The sequence below is a fragment of the Azolla caroliniana genome, unplaced genomic scaffold, assembly GCF_043228905.1.
Source record: "Azolla caroliniana isolate FFs.n. ecotype wild unplaced genomic scaffold, voAzoCaro1.0.p SCAF_3, whole genome shotgun sequence".
Taxonomy (NCBI): domain Eukaryota; kingdom Viridiplantae; phylum Streptophyta; class Polypodiopsida; order Salviniales; family Salviniaceae; genus Azolla; species Azolla caroliniana.
Genome location: NW_028230438.1, coordinates 3,816,020 through 3,839,608, shown reverse-complemented (window position 1 = coordinate 3,839,608; position 23,589 = coordinate 3,816,020). Strand labels below are relative to the sequence as shown.

General features: G+C 37.5%; 2 protein-coding genes across 2 annotated transcripts; one reads left to right on the top strand and one right to left on the bottom strand.

Annotated features, from left to right (window-relative positions):
- Positions 1 to 3,348: 3,348 nt before the first annotated feature.
- On the bottom strand, positions 3,349 to 9,823 carry LOC147865927 (phospholipid:diacylglycerol acyltransferase 1-like). Its single transcript, XM_087316266.1, has 6 exons — positions 8,825 to 9,823; positions 7,117 to 7,339; positions 6,485 to 6,768; positions 5,430 to 5,730; positions 4,932 to 5,194; positions 3,349 to 4,414 (listed from the first exon to the last, which is right to left on the bottom strand). The coding sequence occupies exons 1-6, from the start codon at positions 9,736 to 9,738 to the stop codon at positions 3,925 to 3,927; spliced, it is 2,475 nt and encodes an 824-aa protein (XP_087172392.1). The 5' UTR covers positions 9,739 to 9,823; the 3' UTR covers positions 3,349 to 3,924.
- Positions 9,824 to 13,238: 3,415 nt separating this feature from the next.
- Positions 13,239 to 21,722, top strand: LOC147865926 (protein MRG1-like). The gene is made up of 11 exons (XM_087316265.1): positions 13,239 to 13,457; positions 15,944 to 15,997; positions 17,402 to 17,415; positions 17,499 to 17,641; positions 18,788 to 18,828; positions 18,997 to 19,101; positions 19,753 to 19,832; positions 20,265 to 20,440; positions 20,543 to 20,627; positions 21,262 to 21,371; positions 21,472 to 21,722. The coding sequence occupies exons 1-10, from the start codon at positions 13,299 to 13,301 to the stop codon at positions 21,353 to 21,355; spliced, it is 951 nt and encodes a 316-aa protein (XP_087172391.1). The 5' UTR covers positions 13,239 to 13,298; the 3' UTR covers positions 21,356 to 21,371; positions 21,472 to 21,722.
- Positions 21,723 to 23,589: the final 1,867 nt, after the last annotated feature.

Below are 23,589 nucleotides of genomic sequence, written 5' to 3'. Positions count from 1 at the left end.
AATGTTTGTTAATGGGAAATCTAGCCTTTGAAGCTGATATGAAACACACATCTATGTTAAGGAAATAACAAAACAGTGCATGAAAAAAGTACCTAGTGCTTATTGTTAGTTTTGACTTCAATTCCAAAATCTCTTCTACAACTCTCACATCGGTCACGTTGCTTTGAATGATGGGGTTGGTACCTTTGAGTTTTCAACCTTGAACACGCTATGATTATCAAGGGGAATCAAAGTTTACGATATTACATTTGCATAGACCTGAACTCAAAGTTCTGTATATTCTTACCAATAAGAGCTATAGTAAGCTCCTTGTTATCAAAAGGCCAAGCACCACAGGAATGGCCAAAGTGTGAAACTAATGGAAAGCAAAGGATACAGTGCAATTCCAAGGTTGAGTGTGAAAGAAGAATGAATGTCTAATAGCACATGATTCAAATGACTATTAGCAAAGGAAAGCAAATGAACCTAGTGCTTATTGTTAGTTTTGACTTCAATTCCAAAATCTCTTCTACAACTCTCACATCGGTCACGTTGCTTTGAATGATGGGGTTGGTACCTTTGAGTTTTCAACCTTGAACACGCTATGATTATCAAGGGGAATCAAAGTTTACGATATTACATTTGCATAGACCTGAACTCAAAGTTCTGTATATTCTTACCAATAAGAGCTATAGTAAGCTCCTTGTTATCAAAAGGCCAAGCACCACAGGAATGGCCAAAGTGTGAAACTAATGGAAAGCAAAGGATACAGTGCAATTCCAAGGTTGAGTGTGAAAGAAGAATGAATGTCTAATAGCACATGATTCAAATGACTATTAGCAAAGGAAAGCAAATGAACCTAGTGCTTATTGTTAGTTTTGACTTCAATTCCAAAATCTCTTCTACAACTCTCACATCGGTCACGTTGCTTTGAATGATGGGGTTGGTACCTTTGAGTTTTCAACCTTGAACACGCTATGATTATCAAGGGGAATCAAAGTTTACGATATTACATTTGCATAGACCTGAACTCAAAGTTCTGTATATTCTTACCAATAAGAGCTATAGTAAGCTCCTTGTTATCAAAAGGCCAAGCACCACAGGAATGGCCAAAGTGTGAAACTAATGGAAAGCAAAGGATACAGTGCAATTCCAAGGTTGAGTGTGAAAGAAGAATGAATGTCTAATAGCACATGATTCAAATGACTATTAGCAAAGGAAAGCAAATGAACCTAGTGCTTATTGTTAGTTTTGACTTCAATTCCAAAATCTCTTCTACAACTCTCACATCGGTCACGTTGCTTTGAATGATGGGGTTGGTACCTTTGAGTTTTCAACCTTGAACACGCTATGATTATCAAGGGGAATCAAAGTTTACGATATTACATTTGCATAGACCTGAACTCAAAGTTCTGTATATTCTTACCAATAAGAGCTATAGTAAGCTCCTTGTTATCAAAAGGCCAAGCACCACAGGAATGGCCAAAGTGTGAAACTAATGGAAAGCAAAGGATACAGTGCAATTCCAAGGTTGAGTGTGAAAGAAGAATGAATGTCTAATAGCACATGATTCAAATGACTATTAGCAAAGGAAAGCAAATGAACCTAGTGCTTATTGTTAGTTTTGACTTCAATTCCAAAATCTCTTCTACAACTCTCACATCGGTCACGTTGCTTTGAATGATGGGGTTGGTACCTTTGAGTTTTCAACCTTGAACACGCTATGATTATCAAGGGGAATCAAAGTTTACGATATTACATTTGCATAGACCTGAACTCAAAGTTCTGTATATTCTTACCAATAAGAGCTATAGTAAGCTCCTTGTTATCAAAAGGCCAAGCACCACAGGAATGGCCAAAGTGTGAAACTAATGGAAAGCAAAGGATACAGTGCAATTCCAAGGTTGAGTGTGAAAGAAGAATGAATGTCTAATAGCACATGATTCAAATGACTATTAGCAAAGGAAAGCAAATGAACCCATTCAAAAGGCAAAGCAAAATTCACATGATGCTAATGCATGACGAGGAGAAACAGAACACCATGGAAAAAACAATGTGGATATAAGCTTGGTGTAGTGATATCTTATGTGCATCTTGTGAATGCACGTGCACGTGTGTGTATATGGGTGTTCGTGTGCACACTCGCACATGTCTCGTATGTGAGAATATAGTCCTTTCATGGAGCTCCACTACGTGATGTGATGAGAGGAGTTTTGTGTGACCAAGGGTATAGAAGTAGGATGAAGAAGGATTAAAGATGGGTTATTATTTAGGTCTAATATGAGGAATTATCATTGAACCATTATTCCTTGTCGGCACACCTCTATATTAATCCTTGTCGGCTATATAAGCTCTTACAAGCAACAAACTTAAATCAAAGGGGAGAATCAAGTTAGCAATAAGAAAAAGAACTAATAGCCAACGACATTCATTATGCCCTTAATTCTCCTATTAACCAGTATCCACCCATCTTGACTTTGTCAAGCAAATTGGCACTGCATCATTTTGTAGAGTTTGGACAAATATCACCGTCAGTTTTACCTCCATTGATGTGGAACCTAGCATACCATGCTTCAAGTGATACTTTCTCTAGCCGACAAAGACCTCCTTTCTCCCTTTGATACATACACCTTTAGTCATAGGTTAAAGTGCATCACACCTAGATTTATCATATGCTGGCATTCTAAACTTAGCTTCCACTTGAACCAGCCAAGATCAATTGAGGATCAACTGCAAATATCAAACAAAGATCATTATCTACTCACCGTTAGGTTAACTTAAAGGGCAAGATATGATAGATTCCTCAAAGTTAGAGAGTTATTAGTTAATTGAATGAGAGTTATTAACCTCAAGTTGAGGATTTCTTTACATGTACAATCCTTTCTTGAGATTTATTAGAGTATTAGGACATTTCACGCATATATATGACCATATCAGCAAAAGCAAATAGTGTGCGAATGAGGAATTTTTACCTTTTGATATCTTCAGTATTTGTGATGAAAAACTCTCATTGCGTGGTCATCTACTCATGTAGGTGTAGATCTTGGATATGAAGCGTGCCAAGTAGCTTTTTAGTATAGAGTCAGATCTAAGATCATCATCCATAAAAACAGAGACAGGAGTTTGGAACATCACAAAGTACATGTGAGCATGCATTGTGCACAGTTTGTTGGAACTGGGACTTGGAACCTCTGGACAAGTATGCATCATTTCATTGACCAAAACTATAATTTCAAACGATGAACACAAAGATGAAACATGGCTAGGCTTCAAACTTAAGAGGTTCCAATATCAAAATGCAAAGGAATGTGTTCATTGAAATAACAATAAATAAATACAGAGTTTGTGTTATACATTTCAAGGCAGTAATGTTAATAAAATACCAAGATAGTTGTTTTAATTATTATATTAATGTACAAGATGTTTTATTACCGTACGTAGGGTAAAGATAAATGATACACAGATTTATATTCCAGATATCAGCATCTAATTATTATACATCATGATATATTATTACAAATAATGACTGAAAAGAATGAACAGCATCACAAGTTTACAGTTTGAGTGGCTTCTGGTAGCTCACTTCACGATATCTGAGTAGATCCGATCACCTCCAATCTCCTCTCCTAACGCACCAGCAGCAACCTTAATGATATCTTTAATCCACGCAAAATTCCCCATTATATCAACATGTGAACTACTCTGAGTACCTTGTCTTTCGAGTAAATTCGATGGTGGAGTGTCCTTATATTCTCTAACAAATGTTGCCGACCCCAAAGGATTGAATCAAGTGTGGCCAACCCCGATGTTTTATTATCTTACATAGGGTAAGATAAATAAATAGAAATACAATATTTACGTTCTAGATACATTAGCATTTAATTATTATGCATCATGATGAGTTATTACAAATAGTGACTGAAAAGAATGAACACCATCTAAAGTTTACAGTTTGAGTGGGATTCTGTCAGCCCACTTCAAGATATCCGAGTAGATCTGATCACCTCCAATCTCCTCTCCTGACGCACCAGCGGCAACCCTCATGATATCTTCAATCAACGCAAAATTCCCCATTATATCAACATGTGAACTGCTCTGAGTACCTCGTCCTTCGAGCAAATTCGATGGTGGATCGTGCTCATATTCTCTCACAAATGTTGCTGACCCTGAAGGATTGAATCGAGTGTGGCCACGCCATCCTTTGGCACACATGAAACCCGCACTTAACACTGGAACAGTCTCATCCCCGTCCACAAACCTAGTGCCCCCCTTGAGGCATGTATCTTCATCTGAATCTCCATGTATGGTTGTATCAATCCGAAATGGTATGTGACATGTTTCTAGATGTGGTGAGAGCTTGTATACATATGCTCTCTCTGTCATTAGGCCCACCCCATACATACAATAAACCTCCATGTCGGGAGCATTTGGCAACCTTCCAACATAAAAGAAACATACAAAAAAATATATATTAACTCTTTCAGTAAAACACCCAGCCCATTCATATACATCTATTTCTCAGGGTCAGTACTGGGATTGCCCATGTAGGTGCTAACATTTGCATATTCGGTAAAACATTTGAAAACATTGGCTAATTACTCGTTATGGTCAACTAGGCTTTTATTGATTTTTATTTCAATTTGCTAGCCACACTTGCTAACAATTTTTAAACTTGAACTTCTGTTCATTGAGGAAATTAAGCACCCTTTAATATGGCCTTGATTGTAAACCAATTGGCGTGATTTTGCTATATAATCATGATCATGGGAAAGAAAATCTAAAGATCAACTATGAATCGAGGGTATCATGATCATGGGAAAGAAAATCTAAAGATCAACTATGAATCGAGGGTAAGAATAGCCAACCTTGTTAAACATTATCATACATTTCTTAGAGGAAACCTTGATACCACATTTTTATTAATGAATGCAGTAGTAATATGTAATGCTTACCTAGTTTCTAACGGATTCGACCAATACTTGAAATGTTGGTATTTAGGATCATCAAGGTCTTCGGCAAGTCCATGAGAGAATTGAGCCTCTCCTCGCTGCATCATTGCAGGTGCCACATACCTCAAAAGATCTGGCACGGTGTCTGCAGTAAACACTTCATGCTCTGCAACGTCGTGAATGTTTTCAAGGCTCATCTCATGATACTCTGTCCATGGATCTCCACACGAATAATTCACACTTATGGGCATACCACTTCTCACAGGCTATAATGGAAAGAAAAACACCATTTTCTATAATGAGAAGAAAATTAACATTTTATGTGATGAAACAAAAATAAAATCTTAAGCCACTAGAGTTATCAAGCTTTTTCAATTAAAGAGCAAATCTGCACTAATTACAAACCTTGAATAACCTTTAACATGAAATGAAAATAGCATTTTAAGATGCTATGATTATCAAGCCTTTCAACTAAGAACCAAAAGTACACTAGTTACAAACCTTGAATGGTTTGCTAATTTCAGCAACATCGTTGCCAAATGAGATCAGTCTCCCATAACGAGTTTCATTTGCCTTCTTTCTGTTCCTTGTAGAATCATGTCTTTTTCTCCCATTGCTTCCACTCTGTTTCGTATGGCATTCAAAACCATCTTCGGGTGACCAATCCATGCCTCCCCATATCACCTCCCCACCCTTGGGAATCATGGACATAACTGAATCCCAACTTCGAGCCACATGCATGATATGTTGGAGAGTTTGTATACCAAGTGCTTCTGAATCCATCAGACCTGGAGCTATAGCCCTATATGAGTAAGAAGAAATTATGAGCTCCACACCAGATATTTAACCTTCATCTACTTTGCACAGTGTAATCATCCACTACGGATTACTTCTTCGCTGGACAATGGAGCTTTATTAGAAAACTAGGGGAGGAATGAACCACATGTGTTCCTACTCATAATGTATCAGATACACACCATGAGATATTCTTAAAACCATGAAAATCATAAAACATAAATACCAATACATCCGAGAGTCAATGGAATGGCCGAATCACATATTACATATACACAACTTGTCTGAATACCAAGGAATAAGTTTTGTGAGCCAAGAATGGGAATTTTTATTACAAAACTAGGAAGAATGAACCATAGGTGTTCCTACTCATCATCCATCACGAGGCAAGACTATGAGATATTCAAAAAACCAAGAATATCATAAAACATAATTATTGCTACATCTGAGGGCGATTAGTGTGGCTGAATCACATATCAGATGTGAGCAGCTCGTCTGTAAATCAAGGATGAACATTGCAACCTATGGATCATCTTCTTTAGGTATCTTAGATCCAAAGAAAATAAGGAATCACATCTAGAGCCTACAGCCCAGGATTATCCCCAGGAACCCTTGGCTTAGAATTGCCTTCGTTAACCTAAACCCTTCCATAACTATTTATAAAATTAAGAATTAGCACTTTATTTCAGTTTCTGAGCAGCATAGAGATAGCCGCCCCAAACAAGTTTAAAATATTAGACAATTCTAATTATATAAAGTACCTGGCTACTGCAATGTCTTTTGCTTCAGCAGAGAAGATACCAGATAAAGCTTTTGGAACACCAAGCAAGGGTCCAGCTATATTCATAACAGATTTTATGTGTTTGGCACACCAATCAGGGCCTCCACCACCACCCATGGGTAATGGAGCTTCAACCCATTTCATGAAATGCATGAAATAGAGAGTTCCCATTGAATGTGGTACTGCCACTATCTTATTCCCTCCATTTGTTTGAACAAGTAACTCAATGGTACTCTTCAGTCTGCTCAAAGTCTTGTCACGGTACTGTTTGCAACAAAAACAAAGGATGATAAGTAATAACCAAAACATTTCAGGGAAAAAACTCCAGAGTACCCCTTCAGTTTTCTTTATTTCCCCAAAAGACCCCTAAGTTTTTGTTATTCTGCTGATCAAACCCCTTATGAGCAATTATATGTTAAGTTCATCCAATTCTCTCATTTACACGAGCTATTTGTTCATGTATATGGGGAAATCACTCCCGTTTTCTCTCTTCTAGGGGTGACCAGGGGCATTTGGGGAAATAAAGAAAAACTCGGAGGATTTTCAAATTTTTTGTTCAATAAGATTATCACTGTCGTTTATGTTTTTTGTTGTAAATGGTTAGCCAAAGACCTCTGTGTTTTGGAAAGAGAGACGCCAGTCATAAGCAGCCATATGCAGATTCTTTTCTTCATAACCTATCTTCGCGAGATTCTGTATCAGAATAGCCCAGACGAAAAAACCCCCTACAAAGTAATCAGCTGCTACTAGACCAGAGACGGGCCTTACTTTTAAACCTTCTGGATCCAATCCAGTTATGTTGTCCAGCGCCATATGGGTCAACCAGCAAAAAGGCCTGAAAGAGAAGAAACGTACAATAAGAGAAACCCACAATAAAATGTTTGCACATAATATGCAAATAAAACCTTAGAAATTACAAGTTATTCTGTTTAATTTTGTTTGTTGTTCTTCAAGACATCACTACATTTTTCAGAAATCCAAACTCTTGTTCAGTCTAATTAAGCCTCTTAAGATATCTTCTGTTTGTAAGAATCTTTATACAAATACATATAACAACAAGAAATCAAAGAGAATTCCCAACATTTTGTGAAGAAAATAACTACCCCAAGTAATATCAACGACCTTTTGAGATGGACATAAAAATGCCTTCGCTTGGACTGGCATGATAAGACATACATATTTATAGTGAATCATTTAAATATTTCTCAACCTAGATCTTGTATTATTATACTAGTAACTACACCTATATCTTGCAAAAATTTAACCATCTCATGTAATTTGGTTCCACACATGCAACATTAATGCTTGTCACTGAAGGTTTGCAGACCATAGGGATCACTTATGAAGTATTTCTTAAGCGAATTCTGGCAGATTATCATCTAATTAAGCTTCGCTTGCAAGATTGCATATACCTAACCTTGTGCAAATATCTCCAAAAAGGACTTTATGGAACCATTAAACCATATCATCTAATCTAGATCCATATATGTATAGCTACACCATCTTTCCCAAGTATCGTGAATTGTATACAGTATAGTATGGATGCAACAACGCTATTTTGGGTTTCCCAAACATTATGAAGTATTTCATTGACCTTATTCTTGCAATGTTAAACCATATCATCTAAATGATATATTTTCTTTACCTAATTCTAGCAAACATTTAACTATATCATCTAATGTTCTCACTTGTAGCACTATGTCGGTTATCTTTCCAAAGTAAGGATGACGATGCAGTAAAATGCAATCATTTATGAGGTATTCCATGATCTAAAGCTTGCAAGCCTTGAATTGATGCCATACAAAGTCCCCAGATATGGCATTACAAATATCTTTCCAAGTTGATGCAACAAAGTTCACTCATTTCTGAACTATTATCTCATGACCAACTAAGTGCAAGAAACCATTTAATCTAAAAATTCCCTTGAAGCATTATAGCTCATATCTTACCTTTTGTAGATATCTCCAAATGAGGCAACGAGGACTTTATGAAGCACTAAACCATCTCAAGATTCCGTGGTGCATTACAGATACCTTACCTTTCAGACATTTCCAAAGTATGGCTTCTCATAGAAGCTTTTGTAGAAATTTATCTCAAACTTTACAATAACTACTCTTTGCATACATCTCCATTAAACTACATCCGAATCACTTATTATAGCAATCATTTACTGACAACCATCAGAATATATAATCTAAAGATTCAATTGAACGAATTATTAAATCTATCGTACCTTTTGTATGCATTAAACTATGGTGAATCACTTATGAAGTATTTCCTTGATTTAATTCTTGCAACGTTATGACATCTTATATCTTACCGTTTGTATACATCTCCAAATGTCCCTCCCCATAGCCGTTTCCTGAATAATCCTTCTGCACATGGATGGCCTTCCCATAGCTCTAATCCACCCGTCACAATTCCAGGTACAAAGACTACAGGATGCAGAGATTTCAGTCCTTCTTTCTTCAGAATTACTCCTGGAGGATCAGTGTGTGGTCCAGATATGGCTTCTGACAGAGATGGCAAAGCTTTGTAAAGCACCAGGAGCACCCACCATACACAACAAACGTATCCTATAAGCCAACAGCATGTGTCGATACATTTCCATTTAGAAGAATGGCGTATTTTCTTTGAGTTCTTCTTAATCTTTCTTGTACTTGAAACATGAGGTTTTGCAGAGGATTTAGTTATGGAAAGTGTGTCTTTTACATCGTCATAATTGCCATTGTCGTTCACAATGATGGAGGAAGGTTGGGACTGATGAGCACTTCTTTCCTCAGGTACATTATTAAGGTAAGAAGAAGAAGGATTATCACTCTGATGCTTAATCTGAAGATTATTCGTCTTCTTCTTTTTCCTATCTTCTTCTTCGTCAAGAGAAGAAATTTGAGAAGCTTTGACCTCTTGGATTTCTTCATTTCCTCCCCCTCTCCCTCCCCCTCCTTCTTCTTCCTCCTCTTCTTTTTCTTCTTCCCCCTCTTCTTCTTCTTCTTCCTCTGACTCGTCTTCGTCTTCGTCTTCATCTTTGTCTTCTTCTTCTCCTTGTCTTCCTTCTCCTCTTTTCAGTGAAGCTAGAAATGTCTTCTTTTCTTCTTGTTGTACATGTGCAGAGGCCAGATATGGCTTCCTCCCCTCATCTGCATCTCCTCCTCTGTCTTCTTCTTCTTCTTCTTCTTCTTCTTCTGCCTGTGCAGAAGCTGGATATGGTTTCCTGCGCCGAAGGGAGGTCATGATGATCCCGACAATGAGAGCTTCAATCTATGAGATGCACAGAAGAGGAAGGAGAAGAAGAAACAAAGAAAGAAGGGCTGAAGGACTTAAGGAAGGAAAGAAAAAACAAAGGTCAACTGGCCATGGAGATGGTGATGGCGATAGCAATGCCGATGAAAAAGGAGGAGGAAAAGAAAATGGAAGGAATAAGAAACAATTGGAACAAAAGCAAGAAGGAAGGAAACGGCGAGTCAAACGGAGGTAGTGGCGATGGCGAAGAAGGAAATGGCGATAGAAGTTTCGGGACCAATCGTTCGCGTGTATCTGTCTGTCTGTCTGTCTGTCTGGTCAATGGGATTTTGCAGTCTCTCCGATTCTTCTGATTCAACGCAGTAAATGTGTTTTCCACCTGATCGTGGCCATGGCCATCGCCATCGCCAGGAGGAGGAGGAGGAGGAACACCAAAACCACCACTACCATTTTGCTTGACATGACTTGACTTGACTTTTCTTGTCTTGTCTTAACCTGACTTGACCTCACCGAACCTAAAATGGCCTGATCTATAATCTGATCTGACCGGACGAGTGACCTACCCAAGAAAATGGGCGGCATTTTTCCTGGCTGACCTATGATGGCCTGCCCGCCAATCACGACTCCCAGCATACAAGAAAGAAAGCTTCCCATTCCATCATACATATATACTTCTTCTCCACTCCTCTCGGCCTCGCGAGGCTCTCCGGGAGTTGCGTCCATGTTCCTTAGATCATCCCCAAAGTTAATGAGCGTCTTGCCAATGTCTGCACCTAGAGGGCTAAGTAAGACGCACACACGCTAGATTTATACTACCGGATTAGTTAGCTTCTTTGTATGTCCTTGCTTCTAGCTTCGGTTTCAGACTCATCAAGAACGACAATCGACGGTCACAAACAAGGTAGCGCTAAGATAACATCCTTGTTTGTTTCCCCCATCGCCGTAGATACTTGCCATTCACGAGAGCCTAATGCTTGAGAGGCTGAGAGAAGTCACGTTTGGCGTTCCAAGGAGGCACACAAAAAAACATTTTTAGTTGTCTATGCATCCCCAACTACCTTTTTCTTTTGGTAAAGTATTGCTTTCTAGATAGGCTTGAATTGATTTGAAAATATAATATATGAAAGGTGTATCCTTATCTTCTAGGTGGAAGAGGATGGCAATGTTTTGATCTCCCTCGATAGAATCCAATCATCTCGATATTCAATGTATTCTACAACTTGCTTTGTCGTGCGTTCGCACGAGTTTCATAGGCAGGGACATTCCTCCTTGGATTGCTCCCAAAAACACCCCTTGCCAATAATTCTTCTCTTTGATTATCCCTTGATGTTGGGCACTAATTGGTGCATCCACATTTGGGGCTAACTTGATCATGAGAACCCTTTCACACTCCCCCTTCCTCCGGTTGATATATTTCTCGCATATACCAAATAATGTCACAACCATCGATCATGTCTATGCAAGTCACCTCCTTTACCATGTCTCACTTTGTTATGTTATGAATTGGAACATTTTGCTAGGGATAATCCCAAGTGAACCTCCCATGAAATTGGCAAAGAAGCATAAAAATTAATCACTTTTTGAAACGCCCATGCCCTTTATTGTTGCCACATTTATTTTGATTCACAAATGTCTCTTGTGTTTCCATGGTATCTTTATGTTCGGCCATCTCTAGAGTGGTCGCAAGATGTTGCATGTCTTTAGGTTCTTGTTTTCCAAAAGAATAAGTCTATTAATGTCTCTTGAGAGGACAACATGGTTCGTAAGACCAAAGCAAACAAATGTTTGCGTAATGAAAAAGTATTTAACCTTGAATAAAGGAAAAACGAGAGAATCAATGATTGATGATGTTAACCCATCTCAAAGCCCCACAAGACACGTCATGGATTTGTTTTCTTATTTTTGAGATATTGAAGATTGCATCATAATTGGGATATGACAAATGTTTTTTCTATTTGATGGTACATATGGGGTCAAAGGATTTCTACAAAAGTTAAGGTATTGATGTGATTCTTTGTTGGAGCAAGTAGAAATTCTTTCAACAATGGAGTGTTCTTTTTGCTTATTGGCAATTCAACATGTCCCACTTATCCTATATGAGTGTACTATGTTAGACCACATTCAATTACAGTACCATCACAATGTTTTTCACATTCACTTATTAATATAATTGCCTGTTTTCACTAGACAAAAAGAAACAGAGAGATTTATGCTCATGGTGTGAATGCTACAATAGCAACTGCCAACAAATATAAATAGGGGATGGGGATATCCTCTTGCAAGCAAACCTTAAATGCTTGTCAACGGTAATAGCGTAAGCTATCTACATCAAGTTAGAAAAGCAAGATTTTTTGGTAAAGGGAAACTAATTCTTAGGTTGGTTATTTTTGTCAATGAAAAGTATGAATTTCCTTTAGGTTCGCTCTTGAAATTCTTGAATCTTGAATGTTGTTATTCTACTCTACACACACCAATGAAATGTTTCACTTTGTGCAATAGATCAATCAAAAACATCAAGACATTGTGCTTGGAAGCATGAATATCTATCTCTTTTTATGAAGGAGATACACATCAAGAAAACTTGTGCACTTAGGTACCATGGGTCAATATTGGCCTCTCTACGGACACTAAAATCTCTCTCTCTCTCTCTCTCTCTCATCTTCCCCTGATTTGCAATCCATATCTTTAATAAAACTTCTTTATTCAATAACCATGGGTTAATATTGGTCTCTCTATGGATTGTGAGAAAATCTCTCTCACCTCCTCCCTCATTTACAATCTCTATATTTAACAAGAGGGCATGCATTTGGAGCTTTGTATTTGCACCCCCATAACAGATCGACGACGAGGTCAAAAACTTCAGTTACTATGAGTGGACACAACACATGGTTTGTCGAGCATGTTAAAAGAAATGCGAGGGAGGGGGGAACATGCGGGGCTTCTCGACGATTACGTACACATTATGTGAGAGAGGCATTCGAGGAGAGTTGAGCAGGTCACATTCTGGGAGGAAGAGAGAGGTATATTGAATCGGATTGGAAAGATATCTTTAAGTTGTTCGGCCACGGTCTCGGGCCAGCAATTTTGATCTGAAGACCTCTCTCGAGTCTCCGGTGGACACGGTTTCGGGATCGGCTCAAATCCTTCCATTGGAGCTCTTTAATCTCTCTTTCTCTCTTCCCACCCAAATCTCTCTTAAGCTTTGCTCTGCTCTACTCTACGGTTTCGGGATCGGCTCAAATCCTTCCATTGGAGCTCTTTAATCTCTCTTTCTCTCTTCCCACTCAAATATCTCTTAAGCTTTGCTCTGCTCTACTCTACGGTTTCGGGATCGGCTCAAATCCTTCCATTGGAGCTCTTTAATCTCTCTTTCTCTCTTCCCACCCAAATCTCTCTTAAGCTTTGCTCTGCTCTGCTCTACTCTACTCCATCTGCTCTGTCCCCCCCCCCCCCCCCCCCACACACAGCTACAGAAACAGAGACAGCAGATAGCGAGGCAGAAAATCTCTCTCTCTCTCTCTCTCTCCTTTTCTTCTCCGTTTTGAAATTCGATGGGGAGCTCTGAAGAAGAGGAGGATGGAGGAGGGGACTGTAGTGATGCTGTCATGGCAACTGCTGCTGAGAGTGATGGCGACGGCGAAGACCATGGCTTCTTCAGAGAGGGTGAGAAGGTCCTTGCCTACCATGGTCCTCTCATCTACGAAGCCAAGGTAATATCTCTTCCTTTTTCGTCTTCTCCCCCACGTCTCTCTCTCTCTCTCTCTCTCTCTCTCTTTCTCTCTCTCTAGCTTAAGTCTTATTTTATTTTATTTTTACTTTCGATGAATGGGTAACTACCCCATTTTTGTTGTAAACCAATTGTCTCATAGGCCAATTTTGGTCTGAGAAGACGTTAATATATCTTTCTTTTCTTTCTTTCTCTCTCTCTCTCTCTCTTCGAGCTAACCATGCTTTTCAAGGGTTGGACTAGGTCATGCTTATGTGGGTTACGTACTTTGCAAAACTGTCGAGACACAGAGGGTTTGTACCCTACCTAGAAAAAACAGGATAATTGTTGGAAATAAGGAATCCTGCATTTTATGGTGGTGTAGAATAATGACTGATGATGAAGTATTATTTTCCTTCCGAAGCCAGTAACATAACCTATAAGAACTAAAGAAATCATTGATGAAGATATATTAGATCAGACATCTTATTAATGTGCCCGGGGGACAGTAATATGATCTCTGGGATGGAGTGGAGCCCATGGAATTAACGTCCTCAAAAGGCCAAAGGAACCTATGAGACAAAAAGCTGCATCCATGTCTCTGATGAAAGCAAAGCATCTTATTAATGTGCTCGGGAAACTTAATATGATCATTGGAATGGAGTGGAGCCCATGGAATTAGCATCTTCAAAAGGCCAATGGAATTAGCATCTAAGTCAGAATCCACGCCAGAAGCGACGCTCTCTACCTCCGCTGTTGTTACCGTGGTTAGCTAGAGTGGTTTTGTGACATTCCATCTCTTAAATCATTTGTGCATGGTCACATGACTAAAGTAAAGGACATGGCATTGGGTTGGGATCAGCATACACATCAGGCTGTGCCAGTCTGACAGTGGTGGTGGTCAAAGCAGCAGTGGGTGGATTAGGGTTGGAATGCAATGGTTTGGCAGCGGTGGTTCTAGAATCCACAGAGTGAGGGTTGGAATGCAATGTTTGGGGGTGGTGACTAAGCTGCAGCTGACTGAGATGGTGGTGGCTGGTGTGCAGGGCAGCTGGCTTATGTTCTGGATCAGCAGGGCGGGCAGATACATGGCTATTGGAGTGGATGAATGAGTCAGGTGGCAGCTATGGCTAGAGAGTGACGGTCCTAAAGAAGGCAGAGATAGTGGACTACCACTGTTAGAGACCTCTCTTACAAATTCACGGATAACACCGACTTTGAGATATTAGCAGGAGAACATCAAAAACAAATACTCCAACATGATGTAGGGATATCTTTTGTATGCTTCCTTGCCAGACCTCCAACCTATAAGAAAGAGTCTGATTCCCAATGCATTGAAATGTATTATATCTGTCTGCCATTTATGAAGGTTTTACAATGGAGGCATAATGATCATGCATTGAACCTCTACCTTCTACAAGGTCATCTAATAAAATTGTGATCGTAGGGATTAGTGAGATCTGAACCAAGTTTATGATTTAACAAAAAATGGTTCGCCACGTGGGTAGAAAGAAAGAAATATATATTAACGTCTTTTAAGAGGCAAAAATGGCATATAAGATCAAACAAGAGATTACATCTTAAGATGTTGTCTCGTCTTTCAGAACAACCCTAAATAAATATAACTAAGTAAAAAGTAAATAAAAATAAAAGTGACTAAAGAATCCCATTCTGTATACATGTAAGATTCTCATGTCGGATAGATTGTAATTTTTATCTTCGAAAGATCTGTAACATAAGTCGATGTAGAATGGAGATTCTCATTCTCTATACATGTAAAGTGAATCCCATTCTCTATACATGTAAGATTCTCATGTCAGATAGATTGTAATTTTTATCTTCGAAAGACCTGTAACATAAGTCGATGCAGAATGGAGATATCTCTGAAGCGAGGGAAGCACCTTTGATGGTGGAAGATAATGGGCTTTATCTGTCCATGACAAGGGTGTTGAGATTGTGGTTCATGAGGCCAGCGCTTACTTGCACAAGAAATTGCTACTGTCTGATCTATTGTAAACCCTTTGCAATATCCTGTTAGAGAGCCCACTTGTGTAGCCTTTGATTGAATTCCAGCATGAGTAGGAGTGATGTGTCTAAAGAAAGTCACTATTGCTCTTTTGTTGAGGATCTTGTGTGCTTGTATTGCTGTCCTTCAACAACTTCTCCTTGTGTCTCGAGAGAGATCAATCCATCAATATTTCTTTCATGTATTTGATGCTAGAGGCGGGGTTGTTTTCTGCCTTGTCCTGCCAATTTATCTATTCCAATCTTTGCTAAAGGAATATATTATTGTAGGTTTTGCTAAACCTTTTTATATTATAGGATCAAAGATAGTATACATATTTCATAATATTCTTGGTTTGTATTTTTCGTTTCAATAGCTATATTCATTTCGAGCTGTGCTGCTGATGATTTGTATTTCTTCTTCTGAATTTAGGTTATTTATATAATCTTCTCTGTTATAATTCATCAAGATTCGTATTCTCATAGGTCCAAAAGGCAGAAGTGCGGAAGAAAGAGTGGAGGTATTTTGTGCATTACCTTGTGAGTATCAGCTATGCCCTTTGCTGCTAAGAAATTATTCTGAACTTTGTTAGCTTTTATTTGGTCACATGATGTAAATTTTTTTTGATATGACGATGGTTATTTGCATACAATCTGTGTTTATATGCATGTATATATTATAAGTAAACAAATTGTATTCATAGCTAGCTCAGGTGTGCTTAGTAAACGCCAAGATTTCTTTGGGCATGCTATATAATTTGAAGGTAATTTGTAGTGTCAGAGGATTGATGATATAACAAGTTTCTTTAATGTTATAGCAATTTAGGGTGGTTATAGCAAATGATGGGACTAACTGTCCTTAATTTAGGGTGTTTATTACCTGCTTTTTGCAGAGATAGATTGGGAAGGACAACTCCAAAGTCTATATAGAGAAGAAAGTATCTGGCAATTGTGAGACTATGATCAACCATACAAAAGATGCTGATGTAGTTGCTAGATGAAATCATACATGATCTATTGCAACAAAAACTTCATGATCCAAACACAAGCGTTATCTTCATTGAGAAAAGAAATACATGATCTATTGCATCAAAAACTTCATGATCCGAACACTAGAATTCTCTTCATAGAGAAAAGAAATACTTTGTTTGGTGCTGCCATATGAAACCTTAGAAAAGAATGATAAAGCCTCAGTGAAGACTTGATACACAAAACCACCTATAATGGAGATAAACTATGCTTTTAATGTACCCAAGTTGAATTTCAGAAATTTAGATGATTTAGAAAATCATATATAATTATAATATGACACATATAGGTAGAAAAACATTAAAGAGAAAAAGAATAGGAAGTTTTGTTGTCCTAAAACTCAGAAGGTTGGCTACAAGAAGAATAAGAGTAAAGCAGGCTGTGGCCAATATATATACATATATATATATGGATATATATGGATATATATGTATATGTATATACATATATATAAAAAATATATATATATATATATGTATATGTATGTATGTATGTATGTATATATATATACATATCATCCGAGGATTGGTCAGAGGATTGCCACAGCCTGGTTTATATATAGACATATACATACATACATACATACATACATACATACATACATACATACATACATACATACATACATACATACATACATATATATATATATATATATTCTGCAAGCTTATCTTCATTCGTTCTTATTTCAGCAGTCTTTGCTTACGTTTGGATGACACAGGAAATCTCTTCAAAATAAAATTTAAACTTATGTTTCATCATGCATTTGTTGAGATTGCTTTGCAGCTTATGCAATACATGTGTATACATATGTTTCAATAAGCATCTGTTTTCAAGTTTCAATAGCTGACAGATACCTTAAAATTAAGTAATTCTATGAAAATCTTAAACTCATGGGTCTTTTTCCTTTCCTAGGGATGGAGCAAAAAGTGAGTAAAACCCTTTTTCATCCTGCAATGATAGTGTTGTAACTCTGTAAAGTAGTTCATGAAGTACATCTTTCTACTGGTAGCTGGGATGAATGGGTAGGCGCAGATCGTTTGATGAAATGCACTGAAGCAAACCTTGAGAAGCAAAAGAAGCTCTTTAAAAACCAAAGTGGAGATAAAATCCTCCGAGGACGTATGCCACAAAGTAAGCCCAAGGGCACAACAGGTAACCTGCAATGTTTTTATGAAGGATCTGATTTGAAGCATTTATAATTAATGAGAATGTTTAAGTAAATATGGAACCCAAAAGTTTGTAAGCTCTGAGTAGATTGAATGAGGCAAGTCGCAATCCTAACACCAATTGATATCTCTTGCTATGTATTTTGCCCCCACACATAATCTTTTAGCTAATCATATTATGATCTTATTTTTTGATCCACAGCCAAAAGATTACCTACTAAGTTTTCTTCCAAAAAATTAACATTGCTTGTGTGAAGATCCGTGTTCCCATAGACATCGTGAGCATCCTAATTGGTTTTTATATCCAGCAGTATCCCTTGTGGATGAGGAAACTGCTAAGCTGTCAATACATCATTAGTAGAGAGGAAGGAAATGCGGATTTAATTTCTGCAAATGGCCAGAATGACCCGTGGAACTAAAAGTTATAATCATCATTGCCACAAGAAGGGAAGCTGGCCTAAGAAGTGCACTGTGGGGATATAAACATCATTACGAGAGATTATAACATGATTGGAAAACTCGAGGAGGAGACTGTAGAGATTAGAACGAATGGGAGTAAGAAGAGAGATTGCTTTGGATGAATCTCATCCCATGAAGTCTGATATAGGTCTCTTTTTGAATTCTGATGGCATTGATATCAGTTGCAGTCAACCAATGGGACCTCATATACTGCAGCTAACAAATTATTCATGTGTCCTCCGAACTAGGCCACATTTCCTATGTGAAAAACCCATGTATCCATGGAGTGCTCTATTAAGTACTATCCCTTGTTGAGGCATCGCCAAACTGCCATTGATACCTCCTTAGTAGGACCCGCGTACTCTTCTGTTATCTGCCTCTGGAAAGGAACTCCATGTTCTGAGTCTATACTCGAGAGAAAATGACAAAAACATGAAAATATATATACTTATTTCGTACTTCTTGAATTTATAAATTCAAATAAAACATTTCTTTTTATTGAATGTGTATGCATGCATGCATGTGTGTCCATGTATACGCCTGTATATAACCATCCATATACACATCAGTTTGGCATGGTTAAGACAATTTAGTTAGTTAATTGAAGTGTGGTTACTGCTATAGGCATGATTGTATAGGATACCTAATATTTCTGTTCCTGATGTAACTGCAGTTACAAGGGCAAAGAAACGTAAGGCAGACTCAGGTGTTGAAGTATGTGATTCTCCTTGGTAAAACTGAAATTTGTTTCATTAATTAGTCTAGCATGTCTCTAAATTCCTTCATTTAATTTGTGTATCGTTTGAGTATATCTGAAGGACACGTGATAATTGCAGTGCTAGATTATAAAACGTGTCATTATTTGAACTTTTGATTTGGCAGGACAGGGATACTGATGAGCCTGATCAAGTTATGAAGATTCCTCTTCCAGGAACGTTAAAGAAGCAGCTAGTTGACGATTGGGAGTTTGTCACTCAACTTGGCCAGGTAAATAATTTAGTTCTGGTGCCTTGTTTATGTTTAGTAATCATTATGTCTGTTTGCAATGGTAAAGGCTGAGCGTTCAGGTGTGTGCATTATAGCTTGGAAAGGGTTAATTGTCTATCCGTAGATTGCTACTACAATTTTTGGTAATATTTACTTGTCTCTAGTCATACTTACCTTTATTGAGAAAACTTTTATTGTCAAATGGCTTGCCCAAAATGCCCCAAGATTCTGATGTTTCAGATCAAAATTCTCATATATATCATAAAAAATGTACATGGTACCAAAATAAAAGTTGAAGCCTGAACAAGAAACATGTCAGGAGAGTTTTCAGTTTCTTTGCCGAGGAATGAAAAATCATTCTCATCAATGTACGTGTCATGTATTTATTTGGTCCATTCTATTCATAAACAAGTGTGCTAAGACATCTCTCAGGATCTAGGTAGATAAGACATCTCAAGCCACATCCATGTACTTGAGATCCCTATTCTGGGATGTTGTTTTACACATAAAACTGTCATTAAAACTTTTTGCATAGTGCATCTAGCTTCAATTGTCTCAGGACCAGTGCTCCAAATGTCTGTTTGATCTATCTGTGAAAGTTATTATTTTGTTTTCTAAAGTCTACAAGGTTTTGTTTGTATTTATTTTCAGTTAATAAAGCTTCCCCGACATCCCACTGTTGATGATATTCTGAAAAAGTATTTGGATTTCAAAATGAAGCAGGAAGGCGTGTAAGGATGCTGTTTTCTCCTTCACTTATAATTGGAAATTCAATCTATGCTTCTGATACTTGCATTTACCATATGTTTCACCATACTAGTGATAAATCTCTCTTCAATTTCAGATGATTATCTGCATAGTATTACATCATGGCAGAGTGCCATTTGACATTGCTGTTTGAATTAGACTTCCAATGAAATATAACTGATCTATAAAGCTAAGATCCTTGCAATGGACAGCCAAGGAGGCAAAAAAATTAAACAAAAAAATCCAGCTATAGCAGCAAATTGATAATTAAAACTGTGGTTTGCATTCATCTCTGCATTAGAAAAAGACAAATGATTATCCTCCAACAATGTTTTTTGAGATTAACCACAAGGGAGTCATTTCTTTTGAGGTTTCAATAAATAACAATAATTTGTTGGTGGCCTTGTTGTTTGCAGTGTTGTTGACACTCTGATGGAAATTCTCAATGGCTTACGAACATACTTTGACAAGGCGTTGCCTGCAATGCTGTTATATAAACAAGAGAGAGGGCAATATACTGAACATATACATGAAAACAGCACTGTTACTGCTTCTTCCATCTATGGAGCTGAACACCTCTTGCGTTTGTTTGGTACGTAGAGTATCATTCATATATTTCTCATTGCCTGATAGATGTATGTTGTTTTATGATGCTAAACACCTGAATGAGGAGGTTTGTTTATTTGTTTTTCAGTGAAGTTGCCAGAGCTGCTTGTTTACACCAATATGGAATATGATGCTCTCATGCAATTGCAACAAAAACTAGCAGACTTTCTGAAGTATGTATCATTGTTTAACACCAAAGCATTAGATATCCAGTAGGTTGTTCCATCTTTTTCTAGCATTTTCATGCACATGGGTTGGCGGGCACATTCTGTTTTTCTCTGGCAGTATAGGGTTCCCGCCCAAGTTATGGGCTTTGTGGATTTGATGACACTTCCTGAATCTGAAGGTGTCTGTTTAGTGTAATTAAAGTTATTTATCAGTGATTTTATGCCTCATTCTCAGAGGATCAATCTAGTTTCTGTCCATATGCAATGTCTTCAATATTGCCTCTTTGGACTTAACACGTAACCATGTATGTGCGATTTCTGTTGTTTCCAAATAAATATGTGCGATATGTAACTCAGCAAAAGATATAGGCCTATGGTAGGATGATTTGGTTGATCATTGTAAATACTTGTAAGGAGTGTTGAGCTTATTCAGGATATGTGAAAGGATTGTGGTGGCCATGAGAGTACATGTTATAATCTATAGCCTAGAATGTAAATCAATTTCAATTGTTAATGGTACCCATCGGTCTAGATAAGGAAATATTCAAGAGCTCCAAAATGTTATGTGATTCGTCTAGCAGGAATCAACAATCAATCTCAGAATTTTCCACTTTTCACCGTATATTTTGGTTTCTGACAGATATTTGCAAAAGAACCAGAGTGTATTCTTTTTGTCAACATACGATGGGCCAAAAGTTGATGTTGATGAGCGAGATGGGAAGGACAAACATTAAGAAAACAATCCAACGGGTGCAAATGGATTATATATACCTAAAATATGATCAAGGATTTTTCAGTGAAAAGTGTTTTGTGAATGTTGTATTTGATCCATTTTATACTTTGTTTGCAGGTTCTTAGAGCACCGAAGGCGTTGCCACTCATGGAAACAAGGCTCTTGACACCAGTTTCTTAACTCTGTGTATTTTCTTGCTAATTGATATCGAATGCGGGCTAAAAGAATGATGTACCATATTAATGCTACTAAATCTTCGTGTGTATGTAAGGCGTAATTAACCCTGTGAGTGTACAATATATATTCATTTTTTTCATCTAGTTGGTGGCAAGACCTGTCGAATTTAAGCTCAAAATCACATTATATTGTATACTTGTTTGTGGTCATGTTGATGAGAGATTCACTTAGAAATATCAAAATTCAGTTAGAAATTTTGAGGTTCAGTTAGAAATATCGACAGGTTGATTCCTCCAGGCATAAACATCGGCTGTATTGTCTGTTCACTTTATGGAATGTTGAATTCCTTTGCTGACTATTAGACAAAGCCTAAATCACTACATCAGTCAGCTGGTTTTGGGTTGCTGGCTTGAAATACTAATAGAGTACCGTTTATTGGTTTTAAAAAGCTATTTAATAGAAAGTATTATGTAGAATCGTCGCGTATGCATAAAGATTCTTTCAAATTATGTAGTTTTGGATTTGTATTTCTTTGAAAAAAATATCCCCTAATTTCTTGGTTTATTTGTTCATAGGTTGAATGGATTATTTTTGTGCAGTGTAACCATTTTTTTGTGCACTTTATTTGTTTTTGAATTGTTTGATTTTGGGTTTTGGTCTCTATGTTTGATATATAATTCCAGTTTATTGGGTTTGAAACTTAGATGCAAGCATTGAAGTTGGGAGTATGTTCTTGATGCAAAGTAATGGTTGAACATTTAACTTTTGAATGATCTCTTGATTGAAATGGCATTTCCCTTGATGTGAGAATTAGACAGCAATGTCTTGATTTTGTACTTTGCTTGTGTTGGAATTTCCATCAAAAACTTAATTATACTCTTTTTGCTTTAGTTTGATGTTGTCGAGGCCTTGTGTTTACCTATGCACAGTAGGAGCCGTCTAGCCATTCCCTCATCACTTATGCATGTTAGTAGAGATCCTGTGTATCAGATTTATGATCTTGGAATCATAAATTGAGTCTTTGCATGCATCAAACAAGATATATGCACAATGGAATGACAAATCCATTTGTCCAAGTTGAATAGGAACTATTAGTAGAAGGTTTGAAAGTGAATGGATGGAAAGTGTCACTTTTTAGTGCGAGATTTTGCCATTGGTTAGGTCTCCAACTCCATTGAAGAACTTCTCAATCAATGCACATAGGGGTATGAAAGTCATTGAAGAGAAGAAAAACCAAATTGATGTCATCATCATCTCTTTGTTCAAGATTTTTATACTATTTGTGTGTTTGAGATGTTAAATGATGTTATGAGTCAAAGTCACTACATTAATTCATTCTTTGAGATGTACTTGTTCAAAATAGATATCAATTACATGTGCACAAAGTTGAAGGTATGGTTTGATAATTACTTGATTACCCGTGGGGTCTTTAGGTTGCCCTTCTCTCAAACTTGGGTTAATATAGAGGGGGTAGAGCCTAGAGGTTATCCTCATTGCTTGCAATAACTCTCGTTCAGATCAGAAGTATGCTTGTGGGATGCCTTTTTCATTGGTTGCATAGCTACGAGGCTCAATTGGATAGTTATGCATCTCGACATCCTATGACCACCCAATATTTGTATGAAAGAATTGTACCATCCCAATGATTTTGTGGTCATATTCACTTTGAATTCGACAAATCTATTGCTTGCAAAGTCTGTGTCGGATTGTGCCCTACCAATTTGACTATTGTTGAGGGTGAAATTAGCTAAGGGTATGAGACACATCTAATATAGAGAACTCACTTAGCCTAACAATCTTTCACATATATTTTGAGTCGTAATATTGGGAACAATTGCTTGTACCATATCCAATTCGGTATATGTTTTTGGAAGGTTCTCAAGAATGTGCATGCAATTAGTTCATGGTTTGGAGGGATAATCTCTACACCTTGAATTTGGTCAATGCTCTTGATAAATAGGGTTGAGGTTCACAAAGATCACCTTAATAATCAAACCAAGTACTCTGTCTCTAGCCACATCACACCATTATTGGAGGGAGATCATGTGTGTGATGACC

Coding starts and splice junctions, on each gene's coding strand:
- LOC147865926 (XM_087316265.1), top strand. CDS start 13,299: ATGGGGAGCTCTGAAGAAGAGGAGGATGGAGGAGGGGACTGTAGTGAT. Junction 17,642..18,787: donor TAAGCCCAAGGGCACAACAG/GTAACCTGCAAT, acceptor ATGTAACTGCAG/TTACAAGGGCAAAGAAACGT. Junction 20,628..21,261: donor AAACTAGCAGACTTTCTGAA/GTATGTATCATT, acceptor GGTTTCTGACAG/ATATTTGCAAAAGAACCAGA.
- LOC147865927 (XM_087316266.1), bottom strand. CDS start 9,738: ATGACCTCCCTTCGGCGCAGGAAACCATATCCAGCTTCTGCACAGGCA. Junction 6,769..7,116: donor TCTCTTTCCAAAACACAGAG/GTCTTTGGCTAA, acceptor TGTTGCAAACAG/TACCGTGACAAGACTTTGAG. Junction 5,731..6,484: donor AAAGACATTGCAGTAGCCAG/GTACTTTATATA, acceptor TTACTCATATAG/GGCTATAGCTCCAGGTCTGA.